General features: G+C 37.2%; 1 protein-coding gene and 1 pseudogene across 8 annotated transcripts in view; both read right to left on the bottom strand.

Moving 5' to 3' along the window:
• ZRANB3 (zinc finger RANBP2-type containing 3) overlaps window positions 1-24,307 on the bottom strand; it is a 228,935-nt gene that overhangs the window by 118,310 nt on the left and 86,318 nt on the right. For 7 of the 8 annotated variants that reach the window (XM_073807755.1, XM_033860228.2, XM_073807756.1 and 4 more), the window contains exon 3: window positions 16,164-16,182. The exons of the other annotated variant lie outside the window; for it this stretch is intronic. In XM_073807755.1, coding sequence (XP_073663856.1) covers window positions 16,164-16,182 — 19 coding nt within the window. The remainder of the gene's footprint in view (window positions 1-16,163; window positions 16,183-24,307) is intronic. 8 annotated transcript variants of the gene reach the window in all.
• On the bottom strand, window positions 1,288-2,089 carry LOC101328469 (cytochrome c oxidase subunit 7C, mitochondrial pseudogene; annotated as a pseudogene).

Below are 24,307 nucleotides of genomic sequence, written 5' to 3'. Positions count from 1 at the left end.
GAAGCAAACACATAACTTAAAACAGTCTAAGAGATTTAAGTAAAGGGCCTAACTTGTCTCAGTAGTTGATAACTTTGAGTAACTAAAAAAAGGTTAAATTGGGCTTCCCTGGTGGCACAGTGGTTGGGAGTCTGCCAGCCGATTCAGGGGACACGGGTTCGTGCCCCGGTCCGGGAAGATCCCACATGCCGCGGAGTGGCTGGGCCCGTGAGCCATGGCCGCTGAGCCTGCGCGTCCGGAGCCTGTGCTCCACAATGGGAGAGGCCACAACAGTGAAAGGCCCACGTACCGCCAAAAAAAAAAAAAAAAAAAAGTTAAATTATGCTTTCAAATGTCATGGCAAAAAAAACTGAATGCCTCGCCGTTCTATAAACTTTTACTCTCTGGAAATATGTCATTTACTATAAAACAACAGGAAAATATTATCATTGTTAAAAAATATATTGTAGGCAGGAATTCCCTGGTGGTCCAGTGGTTAGGACTCGGTGCTTTCACTGCCATGGCCCGGGTTCGATCCCTGGTCGGGGAACTAAGATCCTGCAGGCCACGTGGCGTGGCCAAAAAAATAAATAAATAAAAATTTAAAAAATAATATATATATATGTATATATACAAATGTGTATATACATATAGTAGTTTAATTTTCTTTCTTTTGTTAATGCCTTAAGTTTATTTACAAACATATTTAGTATGTTGAGTTTGTTGAATTAAGAAAAATATATGCATAACATGAGAGTTGTGAGTTAAGTTTTACTTGGGGGAAAATGAAGACTGAAGTCCGGGAGACAGCGGTTCAGATAACTCTGAGAAACTGCTCCTGAAGAGGTGGGGGGAGGAGCCAGGATATATAGGAGTTTTGCAACAAAGAGCAAGTAACTGGGACGTCAAAAGACTATCTTAAATAAAGAAAACCAGATATCTCAAGTTAAGGAACTTAGCGCTTTTCTATGTATGGAAAGATCCAAGAGTCTGGGCTCACAGAAATCATCCCTTTGATGTGCACCTTAGCTATCTGGGACCTGTATTTTCACATCCTGAGTTTCCTCAGGGCTCACCGCAGGGAATGGCTGCAGTCTGATGGCTGCTAGATGGCAGGTATTCTTTTCAGCCCCGAGTTTCCTCGGGGCTCACCAGCTCACTTTGGAGGGCTGCAATCACTGGTGACTGTGACATCCTTTGTTTATTGATATGGCAGGAAATATTCCATTTATAAATATTCCATTCCATTTATAAATATTCCATTTATCAAGTTCAAGAGTCAGATCTTTTTTCAAAGAGAGTGCACCTCTTAAAATACTCCTTTTCATATGTGTTTCATGGATTATTTTTTAAGCAGTTGGTGTCTTACTACAAAGAAAGCTTCAGCAAATCCAGATCCAAAGTACAAAGTGATCATAAGTAGTAACTTCTACTTGTTTTCCACTAGAATAGTAAATACTTCCCTGGACCCTCCTCATAGTGGCTCCTACGCACCACAGGGGCTGTGAACCTCCAGACAGTCTGTCCCAGCACAGCTCTGTCAGAAACTGTGAAAGGCACAAAGACTGAAGGTGGAAGAAATGGAGGCAGCACACCAAGCCTTCCTTTCCTCACGACCTTGTTCCCCTGTGTCTAGTTTAACTTTCTGAATTAACTTTATAGCTCGAGAGAAAGAAAATGTGATTAAAACTTGCAGAGAATGCCAAAGATTGACTCATTCTATTGAAAATTTTTGGATCACTTATGAATAAAGTTAGATAAAGGTTAAGAAAGATACATACTTCACATCACTGTAATATAGAAAAAGAAGACACTAAAGAATCGAGAAAAGCAGTTTTTAAACTTTTAAAAAGCAATGTAAGCCATTTTCAAATAAAACATTACACAGAAACTCAACATTTATCAAGGAGAAAAAGTGAGGCAGCTGTAGCTGAAGTAAAGCAGAAACTTCACAGCCTCATACCCTCGAGTCTCAACCTCAGTTCTGTGAAAATACAGCTCACAAACACCGGAAAGTCAATAAATTCGTCAATTTACCTTTTTTCAGTGCTGGCTTTATACTTACCTCTTCTGTAAGACTCACCTTAAATCTACCTCCTTTACAAAGCATTCTGACTTAATCAAGCTGGAATTAATGTTTCCTTCCACAAAAGTACCATGGAGGTTATATTGTAAACTTAATTTCCAATATTTCTAGTAGTCTACATTTTACATATATCATACAGAGACACACACTCCACAACCTTCATTTCCTGATTGAAAGCTTCTCAGATAGTGGACATGTTTCTTAATCTATATTCATAATAATTTTTCAAATAGAAGACCCTCAATAATATACAGGGGTAAAAGGTAGGTTAATCAATGGCTAAAGAAAAAAATGTTTAAAATCTTCTAATGTAAAGAAATAAGACTTGGATTGATACCAATCCCTAGCTGCTATCTATGAAAAGTCTGGAGCAAAATTGTTGTCCAATTCCCAGTGCAGATGTGGCCCCTTAGGGCTGTTCAAGTTCTGTGGAAACTTAAGTCCATTACTTTAAAAAAAAAAAAAAAAAAAGAAGCAGATTATGGGGTGATAATTAATTTTAACCTCCCCTCCAGATTTTAAATAATTTCTATCCCATTAAGAACATTTCAGTTAATAAAAATTGGTGAGGCAGGAACGTTTGCAACATCCTCCTTACAATGTACTTGAAGTATTACTATATAATAAAAGTGCCTTAGGGTGACACAATGGCATTAGTGCTTTGTGCCTTTCAATGCTTATGTGAGTTATAAACATTATATTCCAGGAAAACGCTTTGTGTCTGACTCTATCTGGGTTCGGTTTAACTCACCATTGCTGTCCCCTCTGCATTTAATTTTGAATCTTGTCCAAGACTATGGAGAGAACATTGCAATAGCCTGGCTGTGCAAAACAGCAGGAGCCCTGAGCAAAATTACATCATTCCCTAAAGAAATCAGGGTAAACTTCTTTAAAATTGAAAATGAAATCAGTTGCATTAGTATTATACATTTCAAGTGTTCAAGATAAAAACATTTCAAACTGAGGATGACCAGAAGGAAGCAAGACAACTCAATGCTAAACATTTGTTGTTTTTTAAGTTGATTTTCTTTTTCTCCTTCTTTTTGGCCATACCGCGCAGCATGTGGGATTAGTTCCCCGACCAGGGATCGAACAGGTGACCCCGGCATTGGAAGCACAGAGTCTTAACCACTAAACTGCCAAGGAAGCCCTATGCTAGACATTTTAATAGTTTTTTTAAAAAGACCCCTGGGCTTCCCTGGTGGCGCAGTGGTTGAGAATCTGCCTGATAATGCGGGGGACACGGGTTCGAGCCCTGGTCTGGGAGGATCCCACATGCCATGGAGCAAATAGGCCCGTGAGCCACAACTACTGAGCCTGCACGTCTGGAGCCTGTGCTCGGCAACAAGAGAGGCCACGATAGTGAGAGGCCCATGCACCGCGATGTACAGTGGCCCCCGCTTGCCACAACTAGAGAAAGCCCTCGCACAGAAACGAAGACCCAACACAGCAAAAATAAAAAAAAATTAAAAAAAAAAAAGACCCCAACCTCCAAATCCCACTTAGAGGAATCTTTTCTCCATTATCTCCATGCCACAAGAATAACTGGAGGTGGGTGGCAGTGGACATAATTTAAAGTACTGGTGACTATAGACAAGATGTCCCTTTTGTTCAGATAAAGAGATGCTTATCTGAGATGAGTCCAAAGGTCTCAAACCAACTACAACAATTAATGAGACAAAAGAAGTTCTCTCTCTTTTTCTCTCTTATTCATTCATTCAGAAGGCATTAACTGGAAATCTACTATTCCCTAGACACTGCTACGTAGATATGGCTTGAGTCCTAGGAGTTCCAATCTTTGGGAGAGAACCAGTAAAGTACACTAGAACATGATTCAAACTAAAGTAGAAGTGAGAGCACATAGGAACAAAGAGGCTCAAAGGCTGGTGATACAGACGGTGACACAGAGGAAGTGATATTTGAAGAGGGTTTTAAATGATGCTTTTGTTAGGTGAACTTGGGGAAAGATGGGGACACAAAAGGAAAGGAATTAATCAGAAAAAGAACAGCATATATAGAGATAGCAAAGCTTAAAAAGTCATGGTTTTGGGAACAGAATAGGGGAAAGGAATATCTGAGATATATTCCTCCTGTTCCTTACGTAAGTAATCTCATAAGAAAAGTATTATTACTCCCAAATGTATATAAAGAAACAAAGGCTCAGAGAGATTAACCTATCTAATATAACATTTATAATAAGTGGTAGATATTATAATAGGTAGGGAGATGGAAGTGTCACTAGAATTGATGCCAGAGAAGGGGAGAAGAGAATAGAAGACACAGGTAGCGACTATGATGTAGTGCTTTACTTTATAGGCAACAGGGGGAAATGGAGAATTTGAGGAATACAACTCTGGCAGCAGTAAAGAGTAGCTATTTTCATTTGATTCAGCTTTGGCCTTTGTAAAACAAAGGGAACACTTCCTAACTCATTCTACAAGGCCAGCTTTACCCTAACACCAAAAACAAAGATATTATTTTAAAAAACCCAAAAAACCTACAGATCAATACCTCTCAGGAACATAGATGTGAAAATCCTTAACAAAATATTAGCAAACCAAATCTAGGAATGTATAAAAAAGAATTATATACCATGGCCAAGTAGAATTTATCCTAGGTATGCAAGACTGGTTCACCAACACTTGAATGTGAATAAATGTAATCCATTACAACAATAGACTAAAGAATAAAAAAATCATATGACTTTATCAACTGATGCAGAAAAAGCAGCTGACAAAAACCAAATCCCAATCATGACAAAGGCTCTCAGAAAACTAGGAACCCAGGGGAATTTCCTCAATTTGATAAAGAGTTATCTACAAAATACCTACAGCTAACATCATACTTCATGGTGAGAAACTGGACACTTTGCTCCTAAGACTGAGAACAAGACAAGGACGTCTTGTCTCACCATTCCTACTCAACACTGTTTTAGAAGACCTAGCTAGTACAAAGACAAGAAAAGGAGACAAAAGGTATATAGATTGTAGATATGATATTATATATAGAAAATCCAGAAGACTCACCAAAAACTGTGAGGGCTAATCAACATACCCAGTAAAGTTGCAGAATACAAAATCAATATATAAAAATCTGTTGCATTTCTAGTCACTAGCAACAAACTGTCAGAAAGAGAAATAAAGGGAAAAAACCCTGTAATTGCATCAAAAAGAATAAAATACCTTGGAATAAATTTAACCAAGGACGTGAAAGACCTGTACACTGAAAATTATTAAGACATTGATGAAAAAATAGAAGACATCAAAAAGAGGAAAGATATTTCATGCTCATGGAGTGGAAGAATTAATATTGTTAAACTGTCCATACTACCCAAAGCAACCTAAGATTCTATGCAATCCCTATCAAAATTAAAATGGCATTTTTCACAAAAATAAAACAATCATAAAATTTGTTTGAAACCACAAAAGACCCCAATAACCAAAGCAATCATGAGAAAAAAGAACAAAGCCGTGGCATCACGCTCCCTGATTTTGAACTATATTACAGAGTGATAGTAATCAAAACAGTATGGTATTTGCATAAAAACAGACATATTGATCAATGGAACAGAACAGAGCCAAAAATAAACTCATGACTATATGGTCAATTAATTTATAACAAAGGAACCAAGAATACATAGAGGGGAAAGGACAGGCCCTTCAGTAAATAGTGTTGGGAAAACTGGATGGTCACATGCAAAAGAAAGAATGAATTTTGATCCCTATTTTACACTACACACAAAAGTTAACCTAAAATGGATTAAAGACTGGAATGTAAGATTTGAAACCATAAAACTCCTAGAAGAAAACGTAGGGGGTAAACCCCTTGACATCAGTCTTGGCTATGATTTGGAATTTGACACCAAAAGCTAAGGAAAAAAAAGCAAAAATAAACAAGTGGGATTATCTCAAACTAATAAAAAGCTCTGCACAGCAAATGAAATCATCAACAAAATGAGAAAACAACCTCCAGAATGGAAGAAAATATTTGCAAACCACATATCTAATAAGAAGTTAATATCCAAAATATATAAGGAACTCCTACAACTCAACAGCAAAAAAAAGCCCCACAAACAAAAACAAAAACCCAATTAAAAAATGGGCAAAAGGCCAAATAGACATTTGTACAAAGAAGACATACAGATGACCAACAGGTACCTGAAAAGATGCTCAACATCACTAATCATCAGAGAAATGCAAATCAAAACCACAATGAGATACCACCTTATACCTATTAGAATAGGTATTATCAAAATAAGAAATAACAAGTGTTGATGAGGAGAAAAAGGAACCCTCCTGCACTGTTGGTGGGAAAAAAAATTGGTACAGCCACTGTGGTTGGAGGTTTCTCAAAAAATTAGAGATAGAACTACGACATGATCCAGCAATTCCAATTCTGGGTATTTATCCAAAGAAAATGAAAACACTAACTAAAAAAGATACATGTGCTCCCACGTTCACTGCAGCATTATTTACAATAGGCAAGACATGGAAGCAACCTGTGTCCATCTACGGATGAATGGATAAAGAATTTGTGAGATAAATATATATATATATAAAAACACACACTCACACAGAATATTATTCAGCCAGTTGTGACAACATGGATGGACCTTACAGGCATTATACTAAGTGAAATAAGTCATACAAAGAAAGACAAGTACTGTATGATCTAATTTATTTGTGGAAACAAAACAAAACTGAGCTCATAGATACAGAAAACAGATGGGTGGTTGCCAGGGACTTCTCTGGTAGTCCACTGGTAGAAGAATCCACCTTCCAATACAAGGGACGTGGGTTCGATCCCTGGTCGGGGAACTAAGATCCCATATGCCCGGGGGGCAACTAAGCTCGCGCGCCACAACTATTGAGCTTGCGCACCTCCAGGAGACAGCCCACGTGCTGCAAACTACAGAGCCCATGCACCCCGGAGCCTGCGCGCCACAACTAGAGAGGAGCCCACACGCTGCAATGAAAGATCCCGCTTGCTGCAACTAAGACCTGACGCAGCCAAGAAAATAAATTAAAAGAAAAAAAAAGATTGGTGGTTGTCAGAGGCAGGGGATTGAGGGTGGATGAAATAGATGAAGAGGGTCTAAAGGTACAAACTTCAAGTCATAAAATAAATAAGTCATGGGGATGTAATGTACAGCTTGGTGGCTGTAATTAATAATACCACACTGTATATCTGAAAGTTGCTAAAAGAGTATACCTTAAAAGTTCTCATCACAAGAAAAATAATTTAGTAACTGTATGGTAACAGATGTTAACTAGACTTACTGTGGTGATCATTTTGCAATATATACAAATATCAAATCATTATGTTGTATACCTGAAACTACATATAATGTATGTCAATTATACCACAGTACAAAAAAAAAGGAAAGAACATTACCGATGAGAAAAAAAATCAAAGAATTTCTAAATAAATGGAGAGATAGTCTGTGTTCATGGACTAAAGACTCACATCGTTAAAGTTTCTTCCCAACTTGGTCTATAGATCTATAGATTCTTCCCATCTTTACCTATAAATGCAATGCAATCCCAGTCAAAATCCCAGCAAGCTGTTTGTAGAGACTGAGAAACTGATTCTAAAATTTATATGGAAAGACTAAGGACCTAGAATAGCCAACACAGTACTAAAGAAGATGAACAAAGTTGGATGAATCACACCACACAATTTCAAGTATTATTATAAGGCTACAGTAATCAAGACAGTGTGGTACTGGTGAAAGAATAGATATAGATCATTGGGACATAAGAGAGAGCCTAGAAATAGACCCATACAAATGAAGTCAACTGATCTTTGACAAAGAAGAAAGCTAATTCAGTGTTGAAAGGATACTCTTTTCAACAAATGTTGGTGGAATAACTGCACATCCATATCTTTATACCCAAAATGGATCACAGACCGAAGTGTAAAGTGACACTATAAAACTTCTAGAAGACAACAAAAGAGAAAATCTAGATGGCCTTGGGTGTAGCAATGAGGTAGAAGACCAAAAGGATAATCAATGAAAGAAAAAATTGATAAGCTGGACTTCATTAAAGGTAAAAACTTCTGCTCTGTGAAAGAAACTTTTAGAAGAATAAAAGGACAAGTCACAGCATTGGAGAAAATATTTGTAAATCACATATCTGATAAAGGACTTGTACCTAAAATATACAAAGAACTCTTAAAACTCAACAACAAAAAGAAATAATCCAATAAAAAAATGGGCAAAAGAACTGAACAAAGATCTTGCCAAAGAAGGCTTAGAGATGGAAAATAAACAAATGAAAGGATGCTCAATATCATGTTATTAGAGAACTGCAAATTAAAAAATAATGAAATATAACTATACCCAGTACAAAGGCTAAAATTAAAAAAAATTTTTTTTAAACTGACAATACCAACTGCTGGTGAGGATGCAGGGCAAGGGGAATTCTCATTCATTACCGGTGGGAATGCAAAATGATACACTTCTGAAGACAGTTTGACAGTTTCTGACAAAAGTGAACATAGTCTCACCATGTATTATGGGTTGAATTGTGTCTCCCCCCACCCCCTACCAAAAGATATATTGAAGCCCTATTCCCTCAGTATTTCAGGATGTGACCTTATTTGGATATAGGGTTGTTGCAGATGTAATTGGTTAAAATGATGTCATACTACAGTAGGGTGAGCCCTTAATCCAACGTGACTGATGTTTTTACAAGAGGAGAAGAGACATAGACAAAAGGAAAATGCCCCATGAAGATAGAGGCAGGGATTGAAGTGATGCGTCTACAAACCCAGGAATGCCAAAGACTGCTGGCCATCCCCTGAAGCCAGGAGAAAGGCATTAAACAGATTCTCCCTCAGAGCCCTCAGAAGGAACCAAACCTCCTGACACCTTGATTTCAGACTTCTAGCCTCTAGAACTGAGAGGATAAATTTCTGTTGTTTTAAGACACCAAGTTTGTGGTAGTTTTTAATGGCAGCCCTAGGAAACTAACATAACAATCCAGCAACTGGACTCCTAGATAATTACTCAACTGAGTATACCCACACAAACACCTACATAATCCTCAAAACTGGAAGCAACAAATATGTCCCTTCATCTTGGTGAATGGAAAAACAAACTGTGGTACATCCATATAATGGAATTTTATTCAGTGATTAAAAGAGCTATCAAGCCACAAAAAGACGCAGCTGAAACTTAAATGCATAGGCTAGGTGAAAAAAGTCAGTCTGAAAAAGCTACGAACTATATGCTGCCAATCATATGACATCTGGAAAAGGCAAAATGATAGAGTCATTAAATACATCTTTGGTTATTGGGGGTTTTGGTCTGAAGGGAATTAAATAAGTGAATCACAGGGGATTGTTTGGGCAGTAAAACTATTCTACATGATACTGTAATGGTGATTACAAGACATTAAGCATTTGTGAAAATCCACAGAAATTTGCATTACAAAAAGTACATTTTGATGTATACAAATAATTAAAAAATAATTCAGGAGGTCAGAGGGTCCCATGATGGAATGTGAAGTGTGATACAATAATTTAAATGTATTATAGGTATATGAAACAACCTCACTGAATAGAGTAAAGGAATAAGGTCTGACTTAAAGTAATTCTGAAAATGAATGGAATCTGTAAAAATAAAGGTAAAAGGAACTGTACCTAAGCACTGTACTCTAGTTGATAATTTTCCTTCCTGTCGGGGTACAGGTTAATAATACTGAAACCACCACGCATGTATACTAGAAGTGCATAATTAATTAAATGAATGGCAGATGGTGGGAACTAGGATACTCAGTGATGGAGTAGGAGGATATAGTTAAGCAAGGGAAGAAGTTAGAATGACCCATGTGGTGATGGATTAGAACTGGAGACATCAACAGGAACTCATGTTTAGCTTAAATACAGATACAGATGGCTACATAGATAAATATTCATAAATATGTACATACACACGCATATGTAAGAACACATGCATTTATCTCCTTGCTCCGTCAGCTGAGAGGATCTAGAAGAAATGACACCCCGGTAAAAATGAGTACACCTAGCACCTAGATCTGGTTCTAATATCTTTCTCCAATAGAAAGAACCCGGGTATCCTGGAGAAATGCGTGATTCAAGTACTGGGGTAGGAAATATACAGGATAAGACTGGAGCATCTTGTAGTGCCAGAAAGTAAGAAAATGCTGAAAAGCCAAAGAAAACAAAACACAAAACCCCAAACAGAACAGCCTACAATGAAGGGGGCAATTCAAAGGGACACAGGAGTGAATTCAAAGAGCTCCCAATGGCCAAAGGTGGAACCATTTTAGCAACAAAATAAAGTGAATATCCGTGAGTCCTACTGATATGAATACAAGATAAAGTAAGTGAGTGAACAAATGAATTCTGAATAATTTATGTATTTATTTATTCTGCCTTTAAGGAAGTAGAGCATAAATCCCCATTTCTTAAGTATGGGCTGCATATAGTTACTTTCCTTCAAAAAATACAGTATGGGAAGGGACCAAAAAAAAAACAAACGCAGTAACTTTACAGGGGAAAAACCTGACAAACATTACATCAAACCAGGTGATCAAGATTAACATTAACAGTGATAAGTCATATTGATATTATGTACCTTTGGTATGACATGATGACAATGGCACTTAACCTCTGTGGTCTTCTTGCCCAAAACCCAGTACCTCAGTCTGATCATGAGAAAAACATCAGACAACATATCCCAATTAAGGGACATTTTACAAAATACTGAACCATTAACTCTCAAAACTGTAAACTTCTTCAAAAACAAGTAAAGTCTGAGAAACTGTCACAACCAAGAAAGGCTATTGGCTATCTGTCATGTCTATTTAAGACATGGCTACTAAATGTAATGTGTATACCGGATGGAATCCTGGAAAAGAAAAAGGACATCAGTGAAAATATGAGGAAATCTAAATGAAGTATGGTTTTTAGTTAACAACACTAGTATATGAATATTGGTTCATTAATTGAGACATTACTAATCTAAGTAACTAGTAACGGGGGACTGGCTTTGAGGCATATGAGAACTCTCTGTACTATGTTCACAATAATTCTATAAAACTAAACCTGTTCTAAAATTTAAAACTTATTTTTAAAAAAGGACATTCAAAAAATAGTAAAGCTGGCCTTAAAAATGAGGAAAGGAAGGAAGCAGTCAAATGATACTGATTTAGAGGAATATAGACCGTCTCAGCTGCACAAATGCCATCACCTATATCATTCAGCTTCATTCATTTGAGCACTATGTCTTGCAGATTCTTCTGTACTTAAGAATCCTGTTTCAAAACACAAAAAGTGGGCTTCCCTGGTGGCACAGTGGTTGAGAGTCCGCCTGCCGATGCAGGGGACACGGGTTTGTGCCCTGGTCCGGGAAGATCCCACATGCCGCGGAGCGGCTGGGCCCGTGAGCCATGGCCGCTGAGCCTGCGCGTACGGAGCCTGTGCTCCGCAACAGGAGAGGCCACAACAGTGAGAGGCCCGCGTACCGCAAAAAAAAAAACACACACACAAAAACACAGAAAGTCTAGTACCTGGAGACTTTGTATAGAATAGCAATAATGGACTTGGGTGCTGAATTATTTTAGGTTAGATATCAGCTCCTAGCATGTTCTAGCTGTATTTACTTAATATACCTGTGCCTCAGCTTTCTCATCTGGAAAATGATGGTGGTAATAATAATCATAATACTCTGTTGGGTTGTCCTGGGATGAAATAAATTAATACATGTAAATCACTAAAACAGAACCCGGCACATATGTGTTAATTAAGTATTAACTCTTTAATCAGTCCATTCATTCAACAGAAATGGACCACCAACAAAGAGGGGTTATGAATCAGAAAGAGTAAAAGCTCAGAGGGGAAAGTATTCAATTCAACTTGGGTCTGGTAAAGGGAAACAAGGATTTGTAGAAGCAAATGGAATAAAAATTATCACCTCAGCTCACTTTGTCAAACCAAGGTAGGCTTATATAAAAGGAAAACTAAAATTCTTCATGTCTAGTTTAATTTCTTTGTCCTCAAACCTATAAAGTTAATGTTGGCAGAGACTATATCACAATATCAATTTTAAGGTCTTCTGATAGAAATAATCTTCCCGAGGGGGTTCTTCAGCGTTTCCAGACACCTACAGATTTCTGCCTGCAGAGAAAATGACAAGGCTTTTCAAACTTCAGCCTACAGAAAAACTTCTGCGAGCACTCAACAGGTTCCACAGCCTCTCCCCTCCAAACTTCTCTTCCAGAGAAGCACCTTGACCAAAAGAAAAGCATCCATAATGACAACTCTATGGTCTCTGTTCCAAATATATATCTATTAATCCCAAAATAGCCACAAAGTAAGCCAAGCCAAGTAGCTTAGCCTTGACAAATGGTTTCCTTTTCTTTTGAAAAAGGAAGGAAAGCAATACTTTATTTGGTATACCATCCCCCAACTCCAAATGTTTTCTCAAGTAACAGGAAGGAAACTTAGGGAAAAGCTGGGGGTGGGGGCAGGGGCGCGGGACTTAAGTAGAGTACTAACAAAAAATGTCACATAAGAATCTTCTGACTTTGATAATAGATTCAATAGACAAGACAGAATCCATGTACTGACAGCATTTTGTCTATAAGGACACAATTATTAGGCTGTTCATATAAATCTAGGATGTGAATCCCATCTTCTTAAGTAAAAATGAACATGACAAAAATTTTCTAAATGCTCGGTTTCTGCAAAGAATAATAGCCTTTAGATACTTGACAAATAAGGTAGTAAGTATATAGGTTTGATATTTTCCTCATGTATATTGAATTAAATTACCTGTTTTGTGTTAATATGAAACTATTTTTCATATTTAAAATCTTTTTATGAATAAAAATTTTCAATAATTTTCAATAGAACAAGGACACAGTGGTTAAAAAATTATTAAAGAACAGTAAAGATAATAGTGCAACAGCCTCACTACAGACTGTGACCTGAATTCCATTATTAAAGGAATACAAATTCACAAGTTTCTGTATATTTACTACACGGTTCTTGAAACAACGCTTGACTACATTAAACCAAGAAGGGGGAAAAGGATTTAAAACAGTTTAAGCTAAGTTTGCAAAGTTAGTTTTATTAAAAGTTGTAGCTTTGTTGGTTATCTGAAATATAGTTTTATAATTGAAATACTCAATGATCACACAATTAGACAATTAAACAGAACTTGTCATCATTCCCATTTTAGGTTAATGACTACCTCATATACAGTAGATAGATTACCTAATTCCACGAAGATTGAATACATTAGAAAAAGACAATAGTAGAAAAATACTAGAAGAGAGGGGAGTTATTCCAGTGAAGGAAGTCATTTGCTTCTAAAGCTATGGAGGAAAGATCACAGCAGACAACTAAATTACACAATACTCTAAGTGGGTATTCAAGCATCTTAAAAAAAAAAAAAAGTAGGTTCAATAACAGAGATGTAATATTGCTCTCCTAAAGCTTTTAGCTATTTGATGAGTCAAATATTCATTATATCAAAAAATACATATTTTTTAAAATAAATTTATTAATTTATTTTTTTATTTTTGGCTGAGTTGGGTCTTTGTTGCTGTGCATGGGCTTTCTCTAGTTGCAGTGAGCGGGGGCTCCTCTTCATTGTGGCATGTGGGCTTCTCATTGGGTGGCTTCTCTTGTTGAGGAGCACGGGCTCTAGGCACGCAGGCTTCAGCAGTTGTGGCACATGGGCTCAGTAGTTGTGGCTCGTGGGCTCTAGAGCACAGGCTCAGTAGTTGTGGCACACGGGCTTTGTTGCTCCACAGCATGTGGGATCTTCCCGGACCAGGACTTGAACCTGTGTCCCCCGCATTGGCAGGTGGATTCTTAACCACTGTGCCACCAGGGAAGCCGTCAAAATATATTTTTTAATTTAAAAATCAAAACTTGGTTGACCTCCAAATTATAAACTGCATTTCCTCCTATGACTTCACTACCATTTTGTGATAAGAGCAAGAGAAGGAGAACAGTATTAGAAAATAAAATGAAGGTCAAACCAGAGTTCATGTAATTTACATATATACAAGTTTCCTTCTACTTCAAGACTTTTAATTTACTCACTTTCATCCACACTAACTCAGTAAGATTCCACAGAAATGGCATTTCAACTCAACCAAAAACAGAGGATATTAGTGGTTTTGAGCTGTGATCTTAGAATTGTACATCATTACGTTATTTCTGTGGCCTGTTTTTTGTACTTATGTGTAAAATTGAGGATTTTTCCTTAATTAACCTTATTGATAGGATTTGACATAATAAACCTCGGAAAGTCAAATAGTTGTAAAAGAATGAGAGTCTTTAAAATGCTGGTGAAAAAAAGGAGATATGAGGGACACAAAGTGGAATCTTCTTTTAAGTACTGAGAAAATATTAAATGGTTCTTTTAAATTTATTAAATAAAAAAATAAGAATGGTTTTGAAAGACAAGCACAAATCACTCAACATGTGACAAATGTAACTGTAAATAATAGGAGATGAAAAGTGATTGGTATAAAGAAAAACTCTTGTTGGCTAAAATGTTCATCATGAACTCATCATGCACAATCCTTAGTCTAATGTCAATTGAGGAGAAGACAGGAGTTTGTTGGAGAATATAAAAGTTAAGAAGAGTTAAGGTGCTGATCAAATTCAATCCATGAATGATTCTGCACATTTAAGGCCTATTCAAATCTCTACAACATCAAATTGAAGAACAAGGTAGCAATGCAATGTCATAGCCACTAAGATGTTCCCCATGAATTGCTTGGGGAAATTATCAAGATAATGTTACACATTATGGTATATTTCCCGTGGACATAAAACTGGTCTGTTTAAAAAAAATTATTGATACACACATCCATACATATATCACACACACATTTTATACATATTATATAAAATGGTTATGCCTAGTTTGGAGGTTGGAGGATGAATTTATATTCCTATTTGGTGAAAACATATTCAGGGATTAAAAACATAAGCTTCTTCTAGTCATTTTGGACTCTCAAATTTATAAATTTATGAAGATTCTTTTGGAATGCATCCTGTTCCAAAATAGAAATTTCTACTGTTTTCCAAATGTCTATGTCCTGTCTCTTTAATTACACTGTTGAAGTTTTTCACAGGCAATGACTGTTTCTAACTATAACATCTAGTCTAAACAAATGCCTATAGAATGAAGAGTTCAAACTAAAAACTTCAGTAATTATAAATCAGCATGAACTAAGAAACCCTATATGAACCTTCTGCTTGGCAATCATGTGCATATTATACTCTTATTCATTTTTTTCCTGAAGAAGAGAGAGTGGAGATAAGCCACTGGTGAGTCTACATGTAACTAAAACTAAAAGACAGTTAATTGCGAGAATCTTTTATGGTTTCACTTATATTTTTAAAAAATTCAGTATCCATTTTCCTCACCTCTATTATATTTTTAAATGTATATGTTTTGCTGTTATCCTAAAGACATCACGAAAACAGCAACACATTTTCCAAAATGATATTAAAAATTAGAACTTTATTGATCTACATCATTCTGAGAATGTATGTAAAGAGTATTGTAGTTTATGTAGCAAGAACTTCCATTTCAGTGAAAAAACCTGAATATGAATGTATACGAGTACATGCCCCTTAAAGGTATCAAATTGTTTAGTAATAGTAAAATGCCATTTTAACATTATGCTTCACACTCATACAAAACAATCAACAATAACCTTTAGAGCCAAATCTTAAAAGTTCAGCTTCTAAGCAAGCAACATTATGACAAGTAGAAAAGAGTTCAGTTTCATTTGGGGCTGCATTCATGCTTCTGAGGCCAAAAATATAGAATTTTGAATCACTAATGTTAACACTAACATGTTCCAAATGCATGCCTTGCGCATGGGCACTTGCACACGCATGTGCACACGCACACTCTCTCTTTCTCATTCTTATTCTCTCTGCTGCCCCCATGCCCCGCCCTCCCTCGCTCTCCCACTGTCCTCTCCACATACAGATATATAGTCATATGAAAGACAGAGAACACAGGGTAAATAACAGATAACAAAAACTGGTTGGGGAATTTTATAAAAGACATAAAAATCATGAAAACACTTACTTCATCAGCCACCATACACCTGGAAAAAATAAAAATAAAACCAAATTAATCTCTTAATTACCAAAGTCAGCCATTTAAAAAGTTCTGATCGAGTCGCTTGCCACAAAATAGTTTACAAATGTTAAAGTACTAAGCCAGAGAGAGGTGTTTATAAGTGTGCATGAGAAAATGGGCCATTGCTGATTTATAAGACTCTCCAGCTGCCAACAGCATATGGATGTGGGAGTGTTAGAGTTTCAGGTGTACTGTTTCCTACATCCCACCAATGGCGACAGCTACAATGACCCTTCAAAATGTGAGCAAAATGGCAAGTGACTGTACCAATGACTTCCCTCTGTACCAATGACTTCCCTCCGTACCAATAAACCTTAAAATTGGTCTTCCCTAGAGATTAGAAGAATGCTGTATTAAAGTGCATTAGCATGTTATAGGTAAAAGTATATACGCTATATTATACACACTAAGCCTATTTTCAAGCTGAATTTTGGTTCCTACTATTATTTTACTGAGTTCTCTCTTCTCTGTTCTTTCTTGTTAACCTATAGAAGTAAATTCTATCCACTGAAAATTGAGGATGGGGACATAAACTGAGGTCCTAAGTAGAAGAAAAAACCAAAGAGCAAAGAGAAAGAATAGCAGATATGGTCAAGATCATGAGGGGTCCCTTAGAAACAGTGAGTATATTGTAAGGAGAAAAACCTCTCTCTTAACTGAGGGGATTTCCAGGCAATGTAAAAAAAATACTGGAATATTATAAAAATCAGAGAGGAAAAAAGTCCCTATTTGTATTTTTTCCTTCCTTTATTCCCAATGGCCTTGACATTATACAATACTACATGGTTTCTTTTAACATAAGACACAAATTAATAATTTGGTAATAAATATATCATTAAGGAATAAGTTACAAGTAAAATGGAATTTCGTTCTTAAAATGAAAAAAGATGTCAGGTTACATATTAAGTATTTTTATGGAAAAATAAAACACAAATACTTTAACTGAAATTTAAAACATATGCAAGAGTAAAAAGTTTATTACATTTTTTGCAAACAAGCCTAAAAAGCAGAAAACTAAAAAGCAATACTTTGAAAAATATGACTTATTTCCAGGAAGATTCATGCATATACCTACTTTTTCATTGTAAAATCCAACTCAAATTTGGAAAAGATGTCACTTCAAGTATATATGATATATTGAGTGCCTACTATGTACCTGGCTCTGTCCTATGTGCTAGGGATATAGCAGTGAATTTAAAAGTCTTTCCCTCCTAGAGGGTGACTGGAAGAATTTCTGACAATGAACAAATAAATGATTCAAGTGGTGATACATGCTATTAAAAAAAACTAAAACAGGGTAGGTGGAATAGGGAAATAAGGGAGGAGCTATTTTATAGGGTGGTCAGGAATAATCTTTATGATAAGGCAATTCCAACAGATCTGAACAAATCACAAATTTAATGAGGAAGGGAATCATGAGAAAATCTGGAGGAAGGGTACTCTCAGCAAAGGGATGAGCAAGTGCAAGAGCCCTGAGATAAGATGGTTATGATGTAGTTAAGCAGGAGGAAGGAAGCTAACATGATTAAAGTGGACTGAGTCATGGAAAATGGTAGAAAATAAGGTTGGAAGCACCTAGGGTCCTGACCACGGTGAACCTTATATGCAATGGCACGAAGTCTAGATTTTATTAGAAACCTTTGGAAGTAAGCAACATTTTACCTTTTAAAAAGATTACTCTGCCTTCTAGAGAATAAACTGTAGAGGGCAAGAGCAGAAGCACAGAAAGCAGTCAGAAGGCACCTGAAGTAGACCAGGAAAGGAAAAAGGATAGATGGATGCATGGTAGAGATGACGGAGGTGAGAAGTGGTCAGTTTAGGTACATTTTGAAAGTACAGCCAACAGGATTTGCTGATCGATTGGGATGTGGATATAAAATGAGAGACAGAGAAAAATGAATCTTAAGATACTGTCTTAAGCAATTAACTGAAAAATGGGGGTAATGCACTCACTGAGACAGGAAAGGCTGGGAGAGGAGTAGGTTTGGAGATGATAATCCAAAGTTCGGTTTGGACGTGTAACCTTTGTGATATCCATCAGATATCCGAGTTGAACTGTTGAGTGGGCCACTGGATATGTGAGTTGGGGGAATGGTAGGGAACTGGAGATATAATAAATCTGAGACTCATTAGAATGTAATGGCTTTGGAATGAGAAAGGATCCAGGGTATTCTGTAATATGACAACTTGACTGTGGCTTGTTTTCCTCTATGCCCAACTCCAAGTTCCTTAACTTTCTAAAGAGAAGCAGAGGCTGTGACCTGAAGGCTGCTAGATAAGGTTTATGACTCTAGTGAAGAACTGGTATGCAACTAAATTGCCCTGTGGGTGGCTAACTGATTGAAAAGCAGCATCAGAGCCCCAGGCAACAACTAAGGGCTGTGGATAGCTGGATTGGCTTGGCTTTCAAGTATCTGAAGACCCCAGTTGTACGAGTATCTTGGAGCCCTCTGGATATGCTGGATTTTAACAGGAGACAAGTGGGCTTTCCTGACTTTGGAAACTAGGGCAGTTCAAGTACATCAGAGAGCACTGGGCTTCCTTCAGGTATCTCTAGTGGGGCTGTCCTTCAACTTTAGGCACTACATCTATCCCGACCTCTGGCATTCCTGCTATTAAGGGCAGTTCAGCAACCAGACCTGATTTCCAATGAGCTATCACAGAAAAATAACAGATCATGTGAGAGGCCCAAACATTTGAAAAAGCAGAATACAAGTGAATAATCAGAACACATATCTAGTGAAAGAGAAGTGCTAGAAAAGATAAAAACCTACACAAAAATTGTTTCAGCACCTAAGTAAATTCTAATGCAACACACACACACACACACACACACACTCATACACACACACTCTCTTCCATGATTTCCAGACTAAAATGAGTAAATGAATTTTGAAAAAAATGTGATCATTATTGACACCTGAGCAGACTAGAAGATGAAGTGCAAAGATTATCTCAAAGCACAGAGCAGAAAGTTAAATAAATGGAAGTAGTGAAGGAAAAGAAAAAAACAAACAAACAAAAACATTTGAAGGATAGATCCAGAAAACTAATGTGAAAAATAGGTGTTCAAAAGAGGAAAAGACACACCATATGAAGGAGAGAGAACAATTAAGTAAATAATAAAAGAAAATTTCTCTGGGCTAAAGAAACACCTCTGGTGGATAATTGAAAAGGGTAACCATGTTTCAGGGTGAATTGAAGAGAAAAGACAAGTATCTACTCACATCCTTATAAAATTCATTAATCTTATAAATAAAGAAAAAAACCTTGTAAGTATTCAGACAGAAAGAACAATTATCATTAAGGGAAAAAACAAGTGTATTGGAATTTTATCATCAACACCAGAGACTAAAAAACAATGGAAGCTAATCTAGACTACTTGAAAGGAAAGCAGAAGAACTCATGGATCTTATATCCAGCTGAGATACCCATTAATTAAAAGGGATGACAAAAAGATATTTGAGGTTAACCAAGATCTCCAAGATTATATCACTCAAGCAAACCATCTGAGGAAACATACTTAAGAAAAATAGCCAAACAATAAAAACACCTTAACACAGATTCAAGATAGGAGAAGATGAAAAGGAAATCTGGTGAGCAATATGTATGAATTTAATGGATGATGTGTATTCTAAATAAGGACTCTAGAGGAAGGGACACATTCTGAAAATCTGAATGTGCAAAATTGAAGGGAGGTAACAAAGGAGAGGGGACACTAAAATTATTCTAAAGCAGAATACCAAACAGATGATATTTAAAGCCAGGAGACTAAATGAGATCACCTAGGAAGAAGAGAAGAGAGCTACTGACTGAGCCGTGGAGCACTCCAACAATCAGAGGTCACGAAAGGGAGAAGGATCCAGCAAGGGAAACTGAGGACTGTCCAGTAATGTAAAAAGACACAAGAAGAATGTAGTGACCTAGAAGCCAAGTTAAGAAAGTGTTTTGAGAAGGAGAGAATGAACGACTATAACAAATGCTGCTGAGAAGTCTAGTGAAATGAGGTCTAAGAACTGATCATTTGATTCATAGCTCTGACAAGAGCAACTCTGATACAACAGTAGGGAACAAAAGCCCTACCTGAATGGGTTCAAGAGAGAATGGGAAGAGAGGAAGGGGAGAGAGTGAGTAGAGATTATTGTCTTAAGGAATTATCCTGTAAAGGAAGCAAAGAAATATGGTAGTAGCCAGCAGGAAAACTAGGGTACAGAGAAGATTTTTTAAAGATAGAATAGTATACATAATCCCATAAATATCTTATTGGCTCTATGAGTGCAACATCTGTGGATCAGGAACTTGGGAATCAAGTCAAGACAATAAATAAAAATGAGAAGGTAGCTATGCATGAAGATGATAACAGAAGCAGAAATGAATGAGATTCTCCTGTGTAAACCGTAAAAAGGAGGGAATTTTTTTCATGGCTAGATCCTCGGGAAACATTCTTACTTCAAAAGCAAAGGGAAGGAACTAAAAGTATTCAAGGAGGTGGAGAACAAGGAGCAGGGACTAAGAAGTCCAGGGGAAACACATCCACCACAGGGTAAATGCGTTAACAGTGTCTAACGCCACGAAGATGTTGCCAAGGATGAGGGCTAAAAGGCCACCATATTAAGTTATCAGGAGCTCACTTGTAAGCTCACGTGCAATCCTCACTTGTTAGGAGGACTGTGGATAGTAAAAAAGGGAGGCGACAGATACAGAGTAATCAGAAAGGAAGTTTGGTAGCAAAAAGAAAAGAAAAATTAATAATAGGGCAGTAGCTATATAACATGTTGGAAACCTGAACAGTGGGCATGGAGTCAACAGCGAGAAGGGAAACAAGAAAGATGACTGATGGAGACCATAATATAAAAAGGGAAAATAGAGCTAATCCAATTTCTCACTTCATAAAAATTTTACATCGCATTTGAATGAAACTAAAGTCTACTTTGTAAATGAAGGACTGCCCATAATTACTTTATATCCAAGGAAATAAAAACAGCTTTTTCTCCCATTGGGAAATGGCAAATACAATTTGAATTATAGGGACTTTAACCTACAGCTAAAAAGAAAACTTCCTTCATTAAAGAATATTCATTGTATTTGCTAAACCTGGTTTGGTATGCCAACAGCTATGCAATTTTATCTGAATTTTACAAGCAGTTCAGTTTTCCATTTTTACAAAAAATAAATTATTCTTTGTTCCAAATTCATTGTTAATTGTTTCAATCATAATTTATCCATCTTGGCTGCAGACATCAAAAAGCAACTTTTCATTTCACTGAGCTGTTAACAAAACCTTAAGGCCCCTTACATTAATCATCCACTTACAGTATCACGGCATCCATACCTCTGGTGTTTGCAGCAGCTGTATCTATGATGCACATGCTCAGTGTTTGCTATTTTTAACCCAAATTCTTATACAGATAGAAAAGAGAAAACTGAACAGCAGTATACTTTCCTGACAATCACTTTACATACCAGCTAAATTTCTAATCTAATACTCATAGAACTGAATAATTTATGTTTAACCTGATGCTTTTCTCCAATTTCTTTATATTAAAACACCACGTTTTCTATAATTAACACCCATATCTCTTTTGAATAAATCATGTCTGTAAAAAGAAAACAGAAAAACTCTCCAAGAGAATATTTTGATTACACTGAGAATTTAATGCTCTAACTCTGTTTTGAATCATAAGTACAGAATTCAGGACTCAGTACGAGAAAACAGGATCTGCTTAATCAATTACCATGCATCTTTTGGCTTCAGAAGTGGGCTATTACCCCAAGGAGAATACTGACCTTTTGGCTACTGGATTTTGCTAACTGTCCATTAGCAGGAATCAACAATTTAATATATATATATATATGGTTGATAACATACTACCATACCACTCTTTACTATGGTATATTTGACCAATGCTAACTTAACGTTACTTTAATAAATCCACCCACTCTCCCTTACAGACCAAGCTACAGGGACCATGAGTTCAGAGGACCAAGTCATAACATTTTTTCCAGCCACAGCAGTGTCTTAAAATACTTTTCCCCATAATTATCAAAGTTCAACGTGATAAAATGGCCTTTGTTTTATTTGTTTAGCTTTAATGTTATTTATTTTTGGAATTGGAGATACACTATATGCACACGATTTAAGAGGTACAAAAGTAGAAAATCTCTCTTCAACCCCTATTCCTCAAGGATGTCCCAGATGTTGGCTGCTCTGAAGGCAATAAAGTAACCAATTTCTCGGGTAGCCTTCTGGAAATAGTCTTTGTAAGCACAAGTTATTATATGTGTGGGTATGTGTGCAGGTGTATATAAATATACATGTATATTTTTTTTACTTTTATTTTTTTTTATTTATTTATTTTTTTAAACATCTTTATTGGAGTACAATTGCCCCACAATGGTATTTATATGTCACAAATAATAACGTAAGATTTACACCTTTACTGATTTTGTGTAAAATCCCAAAAGTGCACAATATAATATTGTAACATGATACTAACATGAACATGATAAAAGGAAAAAATTGAGGTTGAAAATTAGAAAAACATTCTTTGCTTTGGCAAATGGCAAGTAGATGTGGTCAGGACACCTTCACCTTCAGCTCTCATCTAGCCTGACCTCTTCTTGGTGTCTGGGATAGAACAACCACTTCCTGCAAAAGCTCTCCTCAGCTTCCCAGCGATCCTGACTCTCTTCCTAGCTTTCATCTTCTGCCCCATTCCCTGGTGCCTCCTCTTCCACCCACCCTTTTTTTTTTGTGGTACGCGGGCCTCTCACTGTTGTGGCCTCTCCCGTTGTGGAACAGGCTCCGGACGCGCAGGTTCAGTGGCCATGGCTCAAGGGCCCAGCCGCTCCGCGGCATGTGGGATCCTCCCAGACCGGGGCACGAACCCGCGTCCCCTGCATGGACAGGCGTACCCTCAACCACTGCGCCACCAGGAAAGCCCCACCCACCCTCTTTAGTGTTCAGTCTTTAGTCATTCTGTCCTTGTGCTCTACCTAAATCCCTAAAGCTATCATCCATTCTCATAGTTTTAAGTATCACACATATACAACTCCTAAATCTGTACCTAAGGCTTTTACAATATACTCCAGATAGATCCACATTTAAAACCTCTTTTTGGACTCTTTTCCCGGAATATCCTGAAGTTCTTATGACATACAATGCATGTTTATATTTGAAACTAAAGCTAATTAAGCCCCAGATTTAAAAAAAAGCAAAAAACAATCAAACCTCTGGAGGGTTTATTTAAACAACTGATTTGAGTCTGTGATTCTTACCCTTGAGTCGGAAATTTCTGTTACAAATAAAAACTACAAAACAACAGTATTTATTTTGGTTGCATATCAAATCGGTCTGCTGCATTTCTGTAAAAGCTTAGAGCACTGCTCTTATTTGCAAGCATATAATTAAATATATCCTAGACCTCTATATCCAGCTTCTTAGTCTCATCTGTTTTATGAAACGACTAAGCCAAGTAAGCTGAGCTGTGATAAAATGAGGTAAGATAGTACTTTGTAAAGGGAATACCATAAAAACTTTACTGCTGTTATGATGGTGATGATAAGTTCTATTCAATAGGGACTTCCCTAGTGGCTCAGTGAGTTAAGACTCTGAGCTCCCAATGCAGGGGGCCCGGGTTTGATCCCAGGGAATGTTGTGCATGTTGCAACTAAGAGTTCGCATGCTACAACTAAGGAGATGGCAAGCCGCAACTAAGGAGCTCGCAAGCCACAACTAAGGAGCCTGCCTGCTGCAACTAAGACCCAGCGGAACCAAATAAATTTAAAAAAAAAGAAAAAGTTCTGTTCAATAAAATCCAAATAGGGCTTCCCTGGTGGCGCAGTGGTTGAGAGCCTGCCTGCCAATGCAGGGGTCGCGGGTTCAAGCCCTGGTCCAGGAGGATCCCACATGTCGCGGAGCAGCTGGGCCCATGCACCACGGCTGCTGAGCCTGCGCTCTGGAGCCCATGAGCCGCAGCTACTGAGCCCACGTGCTACAATTGCTGAAGGCTGCACTCCTGGAACCCGTGCTCCACAACAGGGGAGGGCACCGTGGTGAGAGGCCCACGCACCGCGGCGAGGAGTGGCCC

This window comes from Tursiops truncatus, chromosome 7 (genome assembly GCF_011762595.2).
Source record: "Tursiops truncatus isolate mTurTru1 chromosome 7, mTurTru1.mat.Y, whole genome shotgun sequence".
NCBI lineage: Eukaryota > Metazoa > Chordata > Mammalia > Artiodactyla > Delphinidae > Tursiops > Tursiops truncatus.
This window is presented reverse-complemented; position numbering and strand designations above follow the sequence as displayed.